At 38.7% G+C, this 20,184-nt stretch overlaps 1 protein-coding gene across 1 annotated transcript in view; it reads left to right on the top strand.

The window, feature by feature from the left end:
• Positions 1 to 20,184, top strand: part of SND1 (staphylococcal nuclease and tudor domain containing 1) — a 441,984-nt gene that overhangs the window by 186,575 nt on the left and 235,225 nt on the right. Inside the window, exon 12 of the mRNA XM_011995923.1 lies at positions 10,978 to 11,078. Within this exon, the coding sequence (XP_011851313.1) occupies positions 10,978 to 11,078 (101 nt within the window). The remainder of the gene's footprint in view (positions 1 to 10,977; positions 11,079 to 20,184) is intronic.

Raw genomic sequence — 20,184 nt, 5'->3', positions numbered from 1 at the left:
GCTAAGTTATTGACTTAGGTAATGTGTGGGCAGAACAGCCTGGGAGAGAGAGAGAGAGAAAGGCAGATACATAAAACAAAATTTACCTTCTTATTTAATTTTAAGTGTACAGTTCGGTGACATTAAGCACTTTCTTTTCTTTTTTTTTTTTTTTAATGAGACGGAGTCTCGCTCTGCCGCCCAGGCTAGAGTGCAGTGGCACGATCTCGGCACACTGCAAGCTCCGCCCCCCGGATTCACGCCTTTCCCCTGCCTCAGCCTCACGAGTAGCTGGGACTACAGGCACCCGCCATTGCGCCCGGCTAATTTTTTTGTATTTTTAGTAGAGACAGTTTCACTGTGTTAGCCAGGATGGTCTCGATCTCTTGACCTTGTGATCCCGCCCGCCTCTGCCTCCCAAAGTGCTGGGATTACAGGCATGAGCCACCGCGCCCAACCGACATTAAGCACTTTCAGTCACATTGTTGTGCAGCCATCACTGTCCATCCCCAGAACTTTTTCCTCTTGCACAATCAAAACTCTATACCCATTAAACAAATCTCTCTATCCCCTGGCAACCACGCTCCTATTTTTGGTCTAAGAATTTGACTCTTCTAGGTACCTTATTTAAATGGAATCACACGGTATTATTTTTTGTAAGTAAGTCTTTTTTTGTTTGTTTTTTTGTTTTTGGTGACTGGCTTCTTTCACTTATAAAGTCCTCAAGATAATGAGAATTTCCTTCCTTTTTAAAGCTGAATAACATTCTATTATATGTATCTACCATATTTTGTTTATCTGCTCATCCAACAATGGGTATGTCAGTTTCTTCCTCCTTTGGCTGTTGTAAATAAATTCTGCTATGAGCCTGGGTATTGAGGTATCTCTTTGAGATCCTGCTTTCAATTCTGCTGGTAATCCCTAGAAGTGGAATTGGTGGATCATATGGTAATTCTATTTTTAATTTTTTTGGAAAGCTAAGCAATATTTTTGCATCATGTTTCTGATAATTTGGGAGTGGAAACTGGAACACTGTTTGATCTAGACTTAGCCTTCAGTGGTAACTGCCCAGTTTGTGAATGTGTGTAATTGTAGGCCAAGGAGTTGGTTGTGTACCTGTTTACTGTTTTCCGAAACAATGACCGTAAATCAAGAGACCTGAATTTGAAGGGAGATGCAGATACAATGTAGGATGGTCTTTGATCAGTGTGTGTGACTTTAGTTGTCATTGTTCTATGCACACAGTGCCTTTGATCATGGAGCCTTGCTTCATTTAGTAGGCCTCTACTTTGTGAAATAGAGGGATGGTGTGGTATGTTTACAGGAAGAAGGGTTGATGTTGATACCTGATTATCTTGAAATGCTTACTTAGCCACAAAACTGAGAATTTATATACATAAGTGCTGTATCCTTGGGATATTTAGTCATTGGCATGCATTCCTGAAGAATTGTGTTTTTTCTTCATAATTTTCCTTTGGCATCATTATATACATCCTTGAGGTCAACTCACCGTTCTAACTTTGGCCTTTTTTAAATTTATCTAAACAAATATTTTCCTTGTCTGAGTGACTTCTTGATGCCACCTCATGGGCATGCTGGATAAATGGGAGTGCTCTGAATTGTAGTGAATGCAGGATGGCTTTTCTGTTCTGGTTTTGCTCACCCAAGCAATACCTAGTCCCCAGGGAAATAGGAGCTTATTGGAACTCTTGGCAGGGTGAATGCTTTAGTCCCCACTTTTATTGATTAGATTTCCCTGGTATTTTGGTGGGTGCAGGCATTCAAAATCTTTATAAGACAGGGCAAATGTAATGTAACCATTTGTTTTTATCCATTTCTTAATAATATCCCCTTTCTCCCCACTAATTATTCTTAGAAGCCATTAAGCAAGTCTCCTTTCTTCATATTCCTGTTCCTCTCCTCATAGTTTCATCACTGCTATTGTTTTAAAGATTGGCTGACGTTGGGTGTATTCAATATAAAGGCAGAAGTATCTCAATCTAAAATTTGTGCTGCTTGTGTGGCTGGAACTCCTCCAGGGAGAGTTCTGGACAAAGTGATTTAATTTCTCCTGACTGCTGGTGACCTTGGAAATTTTGGCCATAGATGACTGTGATTGACACTTGTATAAAGGAGAAAAAAGACCCACCCTCAACTTTCATCCTTTACAGGAAGGCAATGGGAGATGGCAGCTCTGGTGAGGAATAAGAAGGGACATATAGGCGACACAAGGGACAATTTCCAGTAGTGCCTCTGAAACCTTTTGACTTTCCTCCTTAGGGACAAGCAGGGTTGTATTAAAAGTAGGTATTGGTATGAGTTATGCCTGTGATAAAATAATGAGTAAGATAATGGAGCATTAGCACAAACACACGTTATACTTTTTAAGTATGTCTGTAGGATTATAAGGCCTGGAGAATCAAGAGATTTAATGAAACTGCTGGAAGCTGGGATCACTATTTTCAAATAGTGATCTCTGTCTTTCTCTAAGGTACCCCTCAGATTTATTTAAAATATTGTCATTTGTCAAAATTTGATGTTTATATGTGCCTGTTATTTACTGCCATATGTAAACTGTGTGGTCAGTATATTTTCAGATCATTTTATTATGTTTGTTTTCAGATTGTTATCACTACTTCTAGAAATCTTTGCCATTTTCTAATGGCCCCTTACCTAAAATGTTTTAATGTTTTGTGGATCTCGAGTTTGTATATGCTCCTAATTAAATATTTACCAAAGTGAAGGTTTATCAGGGAGCAGTGATGTCCACTTAAATGAATGCCTGATGTCAGATAGAGACTCAGCATCTCCACGGACACTGTATTCAGCTGTATTTTACCTTTCCCCTCAAAACAGATAAAAGCATCTGCCCATCCTGGGGACAGAGGAGTGGTTGGGGTAGGAGACTCATTTTGTCAAAAATGTATCAAATAAGAACGCTTTCTAACTGTGCTTATAAAGGTTTATAGGCATTATAGATTAAAATTCCATTGATGAGAATGAAATGTACTCAAAATAGTTTTGGGGTTTGGGGGCGGGAAGGGTGATTTTAGATGGGAGAGAGCAGCATAAATACATGTGAATAAACAACCAGCCTAAACACCTAATTACAATGATTTGGAAGAGGGTGTTACAGAATACATCTGGGCTGGATTGGAGAGTTAGGAAGGGAACATTGGTTTATGTCTCCTAATCTTTGTAGTATAGATGAGACAACAAAATGTATAATTTTTTCTGAACGTATTTGTAAAGGTTGTTGCAGAGCTCAAAGATGTCCTGATGGAAGAGGTAAATTTCAGCATTTTATAATTATAAAAATTTATAAAAATGTATAGGTTACATCTACCAGTTACTTGTTTTCTCTTTAATAATACCAGCAATTAACAGAAGCCTTAATTATTAACTACAAAAACAGTATTTCTTAACCTGAGTTTCTGGCCACCATCTACCCACCATCCATCCATTAGAATAAACTTCAAACACTAAGGTAAAGAATTCTAGAATCATGTTGACAAATCAAGAATTAATAAAATTCAGCTATTGAATTGGTAGAGGGCACTGAGAATACCTACACCAAGCTACTGAATAGAATATATTTTACAATAGTACAGACTAGGGGATTTTTTCCCCAGTGTATAAATTTATCCTCACACCTGAAATTCTTTTTTTGAACTAAAAATGTATGTAGCTTATCTTTGTAATCTAGTCAGATAATAGGTTTGAAAAAGAAAGTGAAGGCTAAATATTTTATTTTTTGATAGAGTTTTTATATCTTTTTTTCATATTTGGTTTAAGAATGCTTACAAAGATTCATAAAACTTAAGTTCACAGGGGAAAATACAGAGAGAAATCAGAATCACAGATAGGATAGAGGAATGAGGCTAAGACTTGTGCCTTCACTGATACTCCAGGAATGCCCAGTGAGTTTTAAGCATTACAATGTGGCTGGTCCAAATTGAGATGTTTGTAAAGTACACACCAGATAGTAAAGATTTAATACAAAAAAAGATCTGAATACTTTTATAATGTTTGTTATATATTGATATGATGTTTTAGAAATTTTGCATTAAATAAAAAATCATATTAAAATTAATTTCACTTGTTTTTAATGTTTCAACATTACTACTAGGAAAATGTGAACATACACATGTGGGTCTCATTTGTCACTTATTGTATTTCCATTACACAGTACTTGCCTAGAAGGAGGTAAGTTTGACATCCTCTCTTGAGAGATGAACAGTTCCAAAGGGCTTATGTCTGAATTAGCTTGGAGGTAAGCTCAGAGCATGCCCAGAGGCAGGACTAACAGGCTCCTTAGCAATTTGTTTTGAAGCTCTTCCTGTACCTCGATGAATGGGTGATTGATGTGTGTTTTAAAATGTTTAAAAATATATGTAACTTTTAAGACTATATTATTTAAATATTAAGGAGCACTTTGTATGGAAGGTCTATTGTTATAAATTTTCCATGCTGCAAGAGAAATGGCACTCAAACATAAATTTAATTTTCTCAGCAAGGCAATTTTTACTTCTATAGAAGGGTGTGACTCGTGGATGGAGCAATGGCAAGAGCACACTTCAACAAGGGAGGGAAAGGGGGCAGGTAGCCCCTACTGCTATGTTGCTCCCCTATTGGCTAGGGTGGGACTGCACAGTCTAAGCTAATTCCGATTGGCTATTTTAAAGAGGGCAGGAGTACGAGCCGGAGTGGTGGGGTGAGTAGTTTGGTGGGAAGAGCGGTTACGGAACAGGTGTCTCAGGATGATTCAGTTCAGAGCAGGTGACCAGGGGTGACTCAGGATGGAGCAGGTGACCAGGCGTGACTCAAGACAGAACAGGTGACCAGGGGAACAGATGTGAACTACTGATTAGAACTGGTGGAAAAGGTTGTTTACTGAAACTAGGGGCGAGGAGAATGAGGAAGTTAAACTTTAAAATGGAGAACAGAGAAGAAGGGAGCTGAACATACTGATGCATTGGTTCTTTGGAGAGGATCTCAGAACTCATCATACTTAACAATTTATAGGCTAAAACCTTTGAAGAGAAATGTATTATATCCTACGCTGTTAACCCCAAGCAAATGGAAATTTGGTTGCTATTTGATGTTCATTGTCTTCCTAATTTAGTAAGGCAAGAAGCATCCTGCCCCACGTATCCATGGTTAACCTATTATTTGAGATGGTTCACAACACTCTGCTTCAATTGTCTTTGGTAAATAAAATATACAGTAACTGGTAACAGTGCAATTAATCTGTTAAATATCTAAATAAATACTAAATAGTATATCATTCTTTAAAATAATCCTTACTTAGCTCTAAGCTGGGATGAATATGTATGAGGTACTACATATTTTTGTTTGCTGTGGCTCTTTAAAAAGTGTGTTTAATTTAGTCTTTCTGCCTGATGATTTCCAAAGTCTAATGATTTAAATCAACATGTATCTGATTTATGCATATATGTATTTGTGTGTGTTTATCTCATGGATACTTATTTAGCACTTAACTCTGTGCCAGACACTGCCCTAAGAAAATTAGTACATGTTTATCTAAAAATAACTGACACTTAGATAGAGCTTACAATGATTCAAGCACTGTTCTAAATGATCTTCCTATAGCAGTGAGATACGCACAGTTAATGTGTTAAACATAAGCAGAGAAGTTAGGTCACTTATCCAAGTTCACACAGCTCCTTTCTAGAATTGCTGGGAACCAGCCACTGCAGCCTGGCTGTTCCAAAGTGTCCGTGTTCTTATTGAGCCTATGTGAAACATTTTGTTTTACTTACTTTTGTTTCTAGGCAGCATCAGTGGGACTTACGCCAGATGGTGTCATCTTTTCCATATCAGGGTTGTGTTGAGGCTTTCCATAAAGCCTGGAAATTCTGTCATGAAAGGGGTTCTAAAGGGGTTATTTTGAGAGACAAGGTGTTTATTATAGCTCTTTGTGAATTTATGAGTGGCTACGTGGAATAGTGGGTAGGATTATGTGGTGATTATGCCCCAAAGCCTCATGTAACAGCTCTAGTTATAGTAAAACTAAGCTCAGGCTACAACCTGGAAATGTAGCTCTGCAGTTGTTTTCCTTCCTACCTCCTCTAACCTTTTATGCTTAGGTAGTTCAGTTTTTTGGCATTTTGTTATCATCAACATCAGTCTGTGAAGTTCTTTGGTGGTTTGATACTGTTCTAGTCACACATTGTATGAAGAATATCCAGAGAGCCTGAGAATTCTGTTGTGTGGCCCATAGCTGTTCTATTCTAAACTATTCCAGACTTTACAAGCCATTAATATATAAATTTAGTTTGAAGTTACCATCTTAGTTCCTCTGAAGGGTCCCTGAAATTGCTTTCAAGGAAAATTCTATAATCTAATAGACCAAGGTTGCCTGCTACCCTCTTGTCTTTGAGAACCTCTTTGACAAATAAATAATATGAGAAAGTATATATGTTCCATATTTGGCTTGCTTCATCTTTCATGGTTGTTTGCACTAGAGCTTTATTACAGGTTTAAAATATTGCCCCTCCCTCAGTTCCTCCTCCCTACCCCTCACGGTTTAAATAAATATATTTTTGCTATATAAAACAGCAGGATGGTCAAGAATTTGACAAAATGGTCCTCAGGATGCCCAGCTTCCCACTTCAAAGGTATCCTTCATAATGTTATGTCTGAAAAGATTCTCGATTATATATTTACTCATGCAACAAATATTTACTGCATAGTCTGCTACCTTGCAAGCCCATGCTAACTCTTTGAGTAAGACATGGTCTCCCCACTCTTGGAGCTTACAGTTGGTGTGTTCCAATACAGTGTAGTAAATATAAGGTAGGAAACACAAAGGTTTAAGAAAACAGTATATAGTACCCCATGTCTGACTAAATTATCTTTTAGAATTCTAGAGTGAAATGATGCTCTCACGTTCTAATCTAGTGCCCTCATTTTTAAGGTCAAGAGAAACTGAAACCCAAAGATGTTCTGTTCCTCATTTGTAAGAGAGCTTCAAGTAGCACCAAGCAAGAACCCAGGACTCTTTGTGGTCAGTCATTGCTATAAACAGGGATCAGGGTCTGAGTCAGTTATATAGCCTTTGGTCATGTATTCGTACAATACCTGCATACAGAATATTTCAGGAATATCTTAAAAAGGAGAACCCATCTATATTAATCAGTTTCTTCTCTCATGCCATTTCATACATACTTACCCACAAACAGAAAATCCAGGTTATCATTTATTTAGACGAAGATGTTGCTAAGATTTACAGTGGTTTTAATTGGAGCTGTTAAAACCATGGTTCTTTTTCAAGTGATTGACAGGTCAGTGATGAATATCTTGAGATGAAAAATTCCAGGGTAGAGGAAGAGATCTCAGAATCCACAGGGGAGGGACACAAATGCTAATTACACATTGACTTTAATTCCTGATTTGTCATAGCTGCCTGCAGGTGTATATCTTGGCTATGGTCTATTCTCAGGACCTCATTTGTATTTCAGATTTTCTTTAATAATGTTGCATCCACAAATAACTGTTTAATCTCTGACTTATTTACAGTTCTCATTCTCTCGATATAGGAAATAATTACTTGGCAGATGAATGTAGTTGTTTCTTTTGGTTATTGAAGATTAAAATTTTTTTGTCTTCCCATTGATTTCCCTGGAAGACAGTTTTGGAATAGCACCTCACTTTGGCCTTCTGGCCTGAGAGATGCACAGGTGTTCACTTTTGTTTGTTATTCCTCCTATTACTACTCCCACACATGTGGCGTGGTCAATTAGCCCTCTTGATGAATTAGCCCTCTTGATGAATTAGCCCTCTCTCTGGGTTGAGAGCTAATGTTCCTCTGTGCTGAAGAGCTGCTGTCCCACCCCTTTATGCCTGCTGAGGAGGAGATTTGGCATTGGTAGGTGCAAGGTAACCTTGAGATTCACTTAGTGTTTTTTTTTTAAGCAGTGCTGATTTTTTCCCTCAGTAGTTGAATTGAGGGCTTGAGCTTGTTAGATGGATTAGGTGAAAGCACAAGAGATGCATGGACCTGTTTCCTCATTTCCACATATTTATTAACTTCCCAGGGAATGCCCCCAAGTTGGACCATACCCTGTGGCCTTGTCCTATTTAAAATGGGCCCTGAGATACTTTACATGGTATAGCCACCTTCACTGTCTACCTTCTGTACACTTGTGATTTCTTGTATCATTTTTGCCATGACTCCAGCTATCTTGTTGTTTTCCTCACCCTCTACCTGCTTCTATAATTAGTTGTGAGGCTTTGTCTGAGGAGAGTTCCAGGGTGTATTAACTTAGCATCAAGACCACTTCTTCCCTTCCCTGGTTCTGAGTTACCCAGGCCTGTCCGTGTGCAGCCGTCTCATTCCTTGCCCTTTCTTTGGCCTATATTAACTCTGGCCAGCAGCATGCCAGGAAAGTATCAAAAACCTTTTTGTTGGAGGGCACTAGTTGTTCAATCTGCCTGTCTGATCACATTTCTCACATTTTTACTCATTTCCTGAGTTTTAGAGTAGTTGTTAAGACCCTGCAGTAATTTAAAGCTAGGTATCTAATTTTAGGAGTCACCTTTATATCTTCTTATTTTCTGTGGTGTTGTGCTATGACCACACTTCTCATAAGAATGATTTACCTTAACCTCAGCCCTTAATTGGCTTGGGCTCTGATATGGCTCCATTCTGCTGCTTCTAAAGCGTGATTCAATGGAGTGTTCAAGTGAGTGATCTGGCAGTTGGAATTTTGAGGCATCTGTCCTTTTCCAGATTTCCATGTTCATTTTCAAAATGAGTTTTTGAAGAGAAGACAGTTTGAAAGGATTGTAATGGTGCTCAATAGCAGTGTGGCTGAACTCCATGCTTCTCTGCAATATGCTGTCTTTAAGCTGACCAGTGAGAGCTGAAGATGTGTTTAGAAAAGGGATTCCAGACTGTGGAGATGGCTTCAGTCTCTTTGTTCCCCATGTACCTCTTCAGTGTGGGTTTATAAACCTTGGTTTTGACCCAAACCAAGCCTACACCTTCATTCTGTAAAGACATGCCCTATATGTTTGCTACAGGATACCACATCTTTATCTTCAAAGTTTTCATAAAGAAAAAGCATTGCTTAGTGTGTCCATATCCATTTATTTAGTGTATTCTAGGGTTAAACCATTTTCCCATTTTATTCTCCTAACTTCCTGTCTGCAAAATTAATTCAAAACCTAAGTATTCATCTAGTTCATTCTATCTCCTCCACCTCCACACTGCTTAACTCTCAACTAGATTGGTGTTGGGCTTAATTAGCTGTATCTTTTTGATTTACATACTGAAACCAATTCCAAGCATCTTTGTAATTGTTATCTTGTTTGTTCTTTTTATTTATTTATTTTTATTTTTCAGAGAGATGGGAGTCTTGCTTTGTTTCCCAGGCTGATCTTGAACTCCTGGCCTCAAGCAATTCTTCCACCTGGGCCTCCCAAAGTGCTGCAGTTATAGGAGCAAGCTATTGTGCCTACCTTGTTTGCTCTTCTTAATAACTCTTAACCTGGTCCTTAGAAAGCTATGACAGACAGATTATATGCAGTTTTTCTATGGAGGCAGTTCATATTTTTAAATACAGGTTTTCAATGTAGTCTGACCCAGAAAAGGTTAAAGCATTGCTTTATCATAATGTCTAGGAGTCCAACAGGAATGTTGCAGACCTCTTCTCTGTAAAGTCAGATTGCTGTGGGGCCCTATGTGTTTAGTTGTTTGACTCACGTCTTTGGTTGTCAGCTTTTTTCTTTCTTTCTTTCTTTTTTTTTTTTTTTTTTTTTTTAAGAGCAGTTTTGGATTAACAGGAAAATTGAGCAGAAGTTACAGAGATTTCCCATATACCTTATGCACCCCCCCTCCCCAACACAATCTTCCACACCAGAGTAGTATATTTATTACAATTGTTGAACCTACCTTAACACATCATTATCATACAAAGTCCATAGGGTTTGTGCTTGGTGTTATATCATCTGTGGGCTTTGATATATGTATAGTGGCATGTATTTACCATTATAGTGTCATACAGAATAGTTTCATTGCGCTAAGAATTCCCTGTTCTCTGCCTATAACTCCTGGCAAAATTCCCTCTCTCCTTCTAACTCCTGGCAACCACTGATATTTTTATTGTCTTTGTAGTTTAACCTTTTCTAGAATGTCATATAGTTGGAATCATACAGTTTGCCTTTTAGAATATCTGCTTTCACTTAGTAATATATGTCTAAGCTTCCTCCATGTCTTTTCATGGCTTGATAGCTCATTTCTTTTTATCACTGAATAATATTCTGTCATCTGGATATACCACGATTTATCCATTCACCTACTAAAGGATATATGGGTTCCTTCCACATTTTGACGGTTATGAACAAAGCCTCTGTTAACATCCATGAGCAGGCTTTTGTGTAAGCATGTTTTCAACTCCTCAAGTAAATTTCAAGGAGCTGTATTCCTGGATCAAATGGTAAGAGTACATGTTCAGTTCTGTAAGAAACCACTAAACTATCTTCCAAAGTGGCTGTATCATTTTGCATTCCTACCATCAATGAATTAGAGTTCCTATTGCTACACATCCTTGCCTGCCTTTGGTGTTGTCAGTGTTCTGAATTTTGACTATGCTGCAACGAGCAGTGGTGTGTCATTGTTGTTTAAGTTGGCAATTTTCTAATGACATATAATGTGGAACATCTTTTCCTATTCTTATTTGCCACCTGTATGTTTTGGATCTCTTGCACTTTTAAATCAGGTTGTTTTATTATTGTTGAGTTTTAAGAGTTTTTTGTATATTTTGGATAAATGTTCTTTATTAGTTATGTCTTTTGCAAACATTTTTTCCCAGTTCGTTGCTCAGCTATTTCTTTTAATTGGTTTTTAAAATCTTAGATTCAGAAAACCAAACTGGAGTGAGCTGATCTTTCACAATTGAGCAGGCACATGTGGCGGTTAGTGAACTATGTTGCAGACTCGCAACCCTAACTCCCTTGATTCTTTATTTCCAGGTCAATGTGACGGTGGACTACATTAGACCAGCCAGCCCAGCCACAGAGACGGTGCCTGCCTTTTCAGAGCGTACCTGTGCCACTGTCACCATTGGAGGAATGTGAGTGTTCTGGCTGTCAGGGAGTCAGCTGTCATCTCAAGTAGCTAAGAGTTCTTTGCTCATTTGAGTCCTTCCTTTCACTCTGCTTTGCTTTCTCCTGCTCTTAACTCAGTGGTTTATAATTATGTGCCTGTGTAGCACTTTATATTTGTAAGTACTTTATAATCACTCGTTAGCTAATCATATACTTCATTGTTGTTGTTATTGAAGATTTATTGGGCTCTGTATGCCTGGCACTATGAAGTACACATCATTACTATTAATAATGCCATTTATTGAGTATTAAGCAGGCCCTAGATACTGTCCAAAATGGTGTCTGCATATTGGTTTAGGAAGTCTAGGTATAGAATAGCAGGTAACAAGGAGGGAAGAAGAGGAGAGGTTAATTGGACATTTTCTTGTATGTAATCAGTAGATGATGAGGTCATCCTATTCTGCTGTACTGGCCATAACCTGGTTAGATTCCAAGGTCTCTTGGCAGCGAGGTTGAGGAAGAGTCTTTCAGGGGAAGTATCTGATAGGGGAAGGAGGAAGCCTGCTGGGCCCTGCTTCCACAGAAATTTTACAACAGTCAGCCAGTCCCCAGTAGCAATTCTTACTTTGCATAAAATATACCAGTATGGTAATTGTCTCCTTTTCTGTTTAACAATCTTATATGCTATTCGTTACCAAACTGTTATTTTTCATTTTTTTTAAGGGGGCATATTGGTGGGGAAGAAAAAGGATAGGTTTGTCATCAAAACAAGGATTGTGTTACTGAAAGTACAGTGAAGCCACTTAGGAGAAGTACCTCCAAGCTATTGTAGGCCTCTGAAAGGAATGAGCGTCTTGTAGCTGCTTAGCTTCATGAAAGTCTCCTAACAGGAGCCTCTTTCCCCTCATTCGTGCTTTCACATTTGGAAATGACTATTTTTAGCCACTGCTACTGATCCTGTATTTATTAATATTGTTAATGTTCACATAACAATTGGAGGTTTCATCTTTGCCAGGAGGTACTCAGTATAGGCATTTGATGTTTACCTTTACACCATCACAGGTTTTGTTAGAAGCAGGTTCTTGACAAATCAAGTAATATTTTTGAACTGGGAAAAACTAGGACATATTTTGGTCATTCTTCTATCTGTATAAACTACAATAGTTTATTTATTACCAATTTGTTACCGCTTCCTAGGAGTCAGTTGTCTGCTTCCCTACTGTAGAGACCTGGAATCTTAGTATTCTATCTAAATATTTTTACTGTCACAGAAAGCCATCTCCATAGATACTGCTGCTTTTAAGTACTGGTGAAAACAACTTCACCATTGTACAAAAGCACATGTCTTTTTTTTTTTTTGGCAGGTGGCCTCCACAAGTATTTAACATTCTATTAGAATGGATTATCTCATTTAGTTACCACTGAAGAATATTTAAAAAATAAGTTTACACTGCTTAAAATGAGATATTCAGGGAGTATTTTATAGTAATCTTTTTATTTTTAAGACAATTCGAGACAGATAATTTTAAATACTTTACAGAGTAGAGTGTTGTGGCCATGCTTTGTGCCTTAAAACCTTGAGATTTCCACTGTGTTTATTTTGACTTTGAGAGAGATTACTCTTTCAGCTTTCCTCTCTGCAAATATGGGGTAGCTGTCTATTCCAGTCTGGGTTTCTATTACATTCTTGAGTCCTTGTAAGAAGGTGTCAACTCTGGTGACTGTTTAACAACACAGGTTGGTTGGTCTTAATTGACAACCTACAATGTCTATACTCCAGGTTTGTGCCAGAGATGATGAACTTGAATTTTCTGCTTCCCAGTTCTTGTAATTGGATTGTATGAAATATTATTTTCTTTGTGATTTCCCATAGTAAATTTTTTAGAAGTTTAGAAGCATGTACAAGTTTAGAAGAATTTTACAGGTACTCTTCTAGATATTTAAATTGTCTCCTTGGATTAGACCAGCCTGGCAGGTACCTGGAAAGCATTATGAGTTTCTTCATAGGGTTGTTCATCCTGAACTATACTTTGTGGTTAAATGGGTAGGCTGCAAACAGGAGAAATGTAAGGAATTTACTGATACTGAAACCATCCTTCATTAGACTGTTGTGTCCCTGAAGATGGGGAATTTTGTGTCTTATTCCCTGTTGTAGCTCTAGTATCTAGCATATGGTAGGAACTCAATTAATTTGTTGAGTGATTTGTTAACTGTATTGCAAACTGTTCCTTTATGAAGCATAACTTGGATGTTAGTAGCATCTAAGGCATGACCACAGGTTTGTTTTTATCTAATCAGTACTGTAAAACTTATAACTGATCATTTTATTCTGTTTTTATATTTTTCTTTATCATGCAGCCCCCAGAATCACAGCAGATTCAGAGAGACTCCCAGATAATTTTATTCTTTTATTTGATAATTGGAAGCTCACTGCCAGAGAGGCCATCTCTAGCAAATAGACCTAGCTGCACACATTCTGTGTTCTAATCTTAGCCACCACTTCTGTTTATTTTCCTTTTACTTTATTTTTGTTTTTATTTGTCCTTTTTTTTCTGAATTTTCTATACTTTAAAAAATCTTGGCCAGGTGCAGTGGATCACGCCTGTAATCCCAGCACTTTAGGAGGCCCAGGCGGCTGGATCACCTGAGATCAGGAGTTTGAGAACTCTCTGACCAACATGGTGAAACCTCGTCTCTACTAAAAAAACAAAAAAATTAGCTGAGCATGGTGGCAGGCGCCTGTAATCCTAGCTACTTGGGAGGCTGAGGTATGAGAATTGCTTGAACCCCAGAGGCAGGGGTTGCAGTGAGCCGAGAACATGCCACTGCACTCCAGCCTGGGCAACAGAGTGAGACTTTGTCTCAAAAAAAAAAACTCCATTAATGTTATAGAAAAGTTGAGGTATTGATAAAATAAGAATCTCCAACTATTTAGCTTATTTTCAGAATTAAGTTATACTACTAAGAGCCTTTTATCTTACTTAATGGTGATTTATAAACATTAGCCAGAGAAGAGTCTTTTTTAAAAAACACTACGTCGTAAATATTTTATTTTCATTTTAAACATAAAAATGTGTACGTATTTGTAAATCTTTGCTGTCTGGGCAGCATGGACCACCTATTTGATATCTTGTTGAATTACATAACTTCCTGTTTGAAATGAGGACTTGAAAAACACTAATTATAGAACCTTATATTTTTGTGATTTACATCCCCCTCATCTGTTGCAGTTGTCCCACACATATTTATTTTGCAGCTACTTTAAAGCCTTTCCTCTTTATTAAATTTTTTAAAACATGTGTTATCGAGCAATGGGCTCACTGCCCGAAGTGCCTAGATGCCAATAATATGGCACTGGTTTTTGGGAAAAGAAAGGGCTTTATTGTGAGGTCAGCTGGCAAGATGACAGGAGGCAGGACTCAATTCTGTCTTCCCAATCTGAGTGTTAGGTCAAACTTTCATGGGTTATTTGGGAATTTGGTGTGCAGAGGTGCTGGGAGGGCAGGTTTAACTGGAGGACTTTAAGCTTGGCCATTTAGGATAAGATATGGAATGGTGGATTTTAGCACCCGATCTTTCTGGATAACTGACCCTTTACTTCTAAAAGGATTCTGGTACTCAGGTTTTGGTCTTGTCCTGGCCTTCTTGTTTCCACAGGGAGGAAATACTGGTTCTGAGTGTTATAGGAGGTAAAACCTTTTTCTGCTGCACATGCCCTGTCTCCATGATTTGCAATTTGTGCTCTGCTGCATCTGCAAGACAACTTAAACGGTGCTGAAACAATAGAGTTGAACTGGGTTGAGCTGCCCCTGTGGTGAGAGTTTTAGTAAATACACACTCTTTGTGTGCTTGTGAGTGTTTTAGTAAATACACACTCTTTGTGTGCTTGTATTTCAATGATATTTAATGAAGTATGTAATTAAAACAACAAGCACAACCAGTGTAAACTAGATTTGGGTACAAAAACACATGGCTCATCTCTTTGGGACCGAAATGCTCAGGTGTTGTACAGTGGCTCTCAGTCACTCTCACTGGCATCTGCCAGTACCTTATGCTGAGGTCATAGAATGTGCAAGTCAGTTAAGGGAAGGGTTAGTAAAGACAGCGTCTGTGGCTTGCATGGCCTCTGAAAAGTGCACTCTGTTCAGTCTTGAAGAAATGTGAAATTAAGAAGAAATCCTGTCCAAATTATGTTTGTCGTAATCTGTGAGCTTATACACCTACATTTAGGCCTTCACAGCACCTAGTGGCTTTCCTGTTATTAAAGAGAATAGCAGACTTCTGTAACTACAGAAGAGCTTCTCTGAAACTAGTGATTTTAGGGGACTGAGAAGAAAGAGGTAGATGAGATGGTATCTCTTAAAGGGTTATTTCAGAGCTGAAGTTTAGATGCATTTCACTTGCAGAGAGTGTGAATTGTCTGTATCTTCAATAGGGTTCATTCTAATCCTTTTTTCTTCTCCATGTATGGGAAGGAGTCGCATCATAGGATGCTGGCAGGGCCTTGCTGGTGTGACATAGGCTTCCTATCTGTTCCCCCTGAGGAATCAATGAAAACAAGGTTCATCATTCCTCTAATAGATTGAAATTTTTTTCTTGATTAACTTCACTGTGGAGTTGGCAAGAATTGTTATCTGTTAATCAAAACTGTTTAAATAAAAAAATAAAAAGATCAAATTTTGAGTCTTTTCTCATTCTCTGGCTCCTGGGTTGGGAATTAGCTGATCGTTTTAGGCCTGGTTTGTGACATGAGGCTGTCAAGATGGCGCTTCCTGTTAATTACTTTTTATTGTATTTAAGACACTTAAATAACTCTTCTTGTGATTTAGTCGTCTATGTAATTAGCTGCAGTGATTAAAATCTCCTTCTTTCGTTCTTGCCAGAGCCTTCTTGAAGAGTGAGATTTTCCGAGGTGACCTTTCCCTGTGCTGGACTTCCCAATTACTTTGAGCTCCAATTTGGCAAACCCTTAGAATCTATTAACTCCTTGCTCATGCCTTTCTGCATATCACATTTTCAAAGAAAAGTGTTAGAAGAAAATGTGTTCACATTTAGAAAGGGACATCTACAAAATATAACTAGGGTAAGCTGCACACATACACACAGTCATTTTCACCATCACCTCACCCCTCAACCATGAAAACTGTCACATATCCAGAAGATACAGTCACTAAGGCACTTCCCTATTGTTTCCCATTATGTGAAGTATTTCAGGATGATAGGAAACAATACACATGGCTCATTTTGTGAAAGTTAAAGAATGGCACAGAGGAACTATGAAAGGTGAGCAAATGAAAAGTCCTGTTTGTTTTCTGCACAAGGTCACCTCTTTTTAGACAGGTGACTTTGTTTTTTCTGTTTATTTTTTCTCATATTTTCATTCTGCTGCTTCCCTGCATTGCTCTTCTTTCTTGATGCATGCATCACCCCTGCCGCCTGCCTTGATGCCTGTCAGAGCATGAGACCTTGCTACCAGAGGTACTGTCCAAGTTCTGTGGGGGCTTGGGACATCTTAGATAACCTCTTTCCCCTAATGGTTGCCATGCAGCAGTTTCAAGACCATCTTTATGAACATCCTTTCTGTCTGTTTAGAGTCTTCGTGGATAGAGCTTACCTTTATTGTATTTGTATGAACCAGACTATTAAATTTGCAAAGAAAAGACTGCCTTTGCTTTTGTTTTTTCTTGGGTTCTAATTTGCAGGGATACTTTTTTTCTCCCAGCTGTTCTATTAGTGACTGAAGCATTAGTTTAGGTCTTATCCTTACTCCACTAGAATAATCCTTTTTTAATCCTAGTTTGGTTTTTCTCAGTCACAGTGGGAATAAGTGTCATACAGCCCCCAGCTTTTCTGACTACAGTTCTATAGCTTTGAGGTTTTTCACTGTCAGCCAAACCTCCTCTCTCTCAGAGTTTTCAATTCTTAAAACATATTACTAATACCTGACTTTCAAGCTATACTTGGGCAAAAGCAGCCTCTTGAATCGCTCTTTTCTGGCCTAGTCGTCTTACTCAGAGAGGCCCACAACATCCAGAAGTTGCTTTTCAGCACTTGAGAAAGTACGGTGACAGTGTTAATAATGACAGTGGCTCTGCCGGGAGGTAGGGTCTGCATTATAGTCAACCCTTTTTCCCCACAGATTGATGACTTACACTTTATAGTCAATGAAAAGGACTACTGAGCCCCCTTCCTCCCCTGCTTTGAAGGAACACAAGACATTAGAATGAGGGTTGTTGTTTTTTTCCACTTAAATCAGAAACAAACCACTAACCAACTCAACCCAAACCTTCCCCCTTCCCAAAAAGAGCAGTTTAGATTGTTTTCTGGAAATCATAGGCTGCTTGGTTAATATAATTGTGCTGCTTTTCCTGTGTTGAGTAGTAGAAGTGTGCGTTATCCATTCTGAGGACATCAGAAACCTCTGTGGCATTTAGTTAACAATACTTGAGAAAGAAGTAGTTGAATAACTAGGCCTGTCCTCTACCAGCTCAAGCATAGCAATCATTTTAAGATACTTGTCCCATAAAACACTGTAAGAAGGAACTTGGCTGTTGCACAGGGTTTGGGATTACAGTCAGGAAAATATTGTTGAGTTTCAGACAAATCTGTCTCTTTTGTTCAGATATTTTGTGGCTGTCTATCAATGGCAACCTCATACTGCCAAGTCTTATTCCCTTAAAAATGTGGTTTCAGATTACTTTATTACCATCATTTCTAAATGGAAGTTCAATTTAGCTTTTCATAATGGCACCCTTGAATCCTGCAAATCAGCACAATCCTTTACTGAAGTATGTGAGAGCTTCTTATTTTCCCCTTTTTGCTTTTTATACTATCAGTTGAGTTGAATGCCGGATTGTGGATGGATGACTTGAATATTTACTGCACTGATCCTTGGGAAGCTCCCCCTTGTCGGTTTCCCAAAGCATACCATGGAGAACCCAGAAGAGAATGAGGCTTTTCTCCAAATCTCTTTATGTTGTAACTTTTGCTTCATGTCTTGTTGTAATGTTTCTCTAAATATTTTAAAACTTCCTTTGCATTTTTTGTTCTATATTCAAGGAGATGTCTTCAACTTGATCTTCCAGGTTATATGCTTAGCCAGACAGCTGGCCAGCCATGCGTATTGACTTATTTTCATTCATCTACACTCTTGTTTATTTATTCATATCACTTATTCATTTAGCTACTCACTCATTAGTTCATTTATCAAGTATTAGTGGAATGCTTGGTATGTACTAAGGACTGTATTAGGCATCATGAATATATTGGTAATTCTAAAACTGAAATTATTTCTATGCTGATAAAATTTACAGACTGTTCTTTTAATCTAGCTCATTTTATTGATTTTTCTTTCAGCATTTATATTTAAATTTTTGTTCTTTAATTGTTCTGTCTTAATAGCACCCTGTTCTTAGTTTGTGAATACAATTTGTCTCTAATATCTCAGAGAACATTTAAACTTAAAAGAAATAACAGCCTTGGCTGGGAGCAGTGGCTGACACCTATAATCCCAGCACTTAAGGAGGTAGAGGTGGATAGATCACTTCAGCCCAGGAGTTCGAATCTAGCCTGGGCAACATGGCAAAACCCCTGTCTGAAATTAAAAATACAAAAAAATTAGCTGAGTGTAGTGATGCATGTCTATTAGCTACTCAGAAGGCTGAGGCATGAGAATCGCTTGAACCCCGGAGATGGAGGTTGCAGTGAGCCAAGATTGTGCCACTGCACTCCAGCCTGGGCAGCAGAGCAAGACTGGGTCTCAAAAAAAAAAGGCTGGGCGAGATGGCTCACAACTGTAATCCCAGCACTTTGGGAGGCTGAGGCGGGCAGATCACTTGAGGCCAGGAATTCAGACCAGCCTAGCTAATATGATGAAACCCCATCTGTACTAAAAATAGGAAAATTAGCGGGATGTGGACACCTGTAATCTCAGTTACTTGGGAGGCTGAGGCAGGAGAATCTCTTGAACCTTGGAGGGAGAGGTTGCTGTGAGCTGAGATCATACCACTGTACTTCAGCCTAGGTGACAAAGTGACACTCCCTCTCAAAAAACAAAAAAAAAGAAGAAAGAAAAGAAAAAGAAAGCTGGGTGCGGTGACTCATGCCTGTAGTCCCAGCACTTTGGGAGGCTGAGGCAGGCGTATCACCTGAGGTCAGGAGTTCAAGACCAGCCTGCCAAACGTGGTGAAACCTCGTCTCTACTAAAAAAATACAAAAATTAGCTGGGTGTGGTGCCACACGCCTATAGTCCCAGCTGCTCGAGAGGCTGAGGTGGGATAATCACTCAAACCCAGGAGTCGGAAGTTGCAGTGAGCCAAGAACACGCCACTGTACTCTAGCCTGGGCGACAGAACGAGACTCGGTCTCAAAAAAAAGAAGAAAAAAAAGAAATGACACCCTCTTCTGTTGTCTGAATTATCTGTTTCCTCTTAGATTAAATGTTGTCTTTATTTTGTTCTTTTTCTTTGATAAATCCTTAAATATTCGTAAAGTTTCATCTGCATTTATGAAGGAACAACTTTACTACTTGGGGTAGACATGGTGTTTCTCTGCAGTTAAGTAAGTCTACTTCTCTTGGACAGCTTCGTCACAAAAGTGAGTAGGTAGGCAGGTAGTATCAGAGGCGGACTTCCTTGAAGGCTGCCCTAAATAAAAACATTGAAGTAGAGGAGATTCTGGCTGACTGGCCAAGCTCTTCTGAGTGTGGTTTCTAATTCATTACTCCGATGATGACCCTAAAGCCTACTCACTGGGTTGCTTTGTATTTATTGATAAAGGCCCTTGGAGTGCTCTTACTTCTTACTATTTGTGCTACCATTTCTCCACTAGTCTGACCCCATCTGCTTTCTGCCTTTCAGGGTTTGCAAACTTTCTGATGTGCTGCTAACACACATTCTTGTTTTCTAGCATCATTAGGGCTTTGTTCGTGTTTTGTTTTGTTTTGTTTTGAGATAGAGTCTCAGTCTGTTGCCCAGGCTGGAGTGCAGGGGTGTGATCTGAGCTCACGGCAACCTCTGTCTCCCAGGTTCAAGCGATTCTCCTGTCTCAGCCTCCTGAGTAGCTGGGATTACAGATGCCCACCACCATGCCTGGCTAATTTTTGTATTTTTAGTAGAGATGGGTTTTTGCCAT

This window comes from Mandrillus leucophaeus, unplaced genomic scaffold (assembly GCF_000951045.1).
Source record: "Mandrillus leucophaeus isolate KB7577 unplaced genomic scaffold, Mleu.le_1.0 Scaffold5, whole genome shotgun sequence".
In the NCBI taxonomy this organism is placed as follows: Eukaryota; Metazoa; Chordata; class Mammalia; order Primates; family Cercopithecidae; genus Mandrillus; species Mandrillus leucophaeus.
Note: the sequence above shows the minus strand (reverse complement) of the source record. Positions and strands in the feature narration are given on the sequence as shown.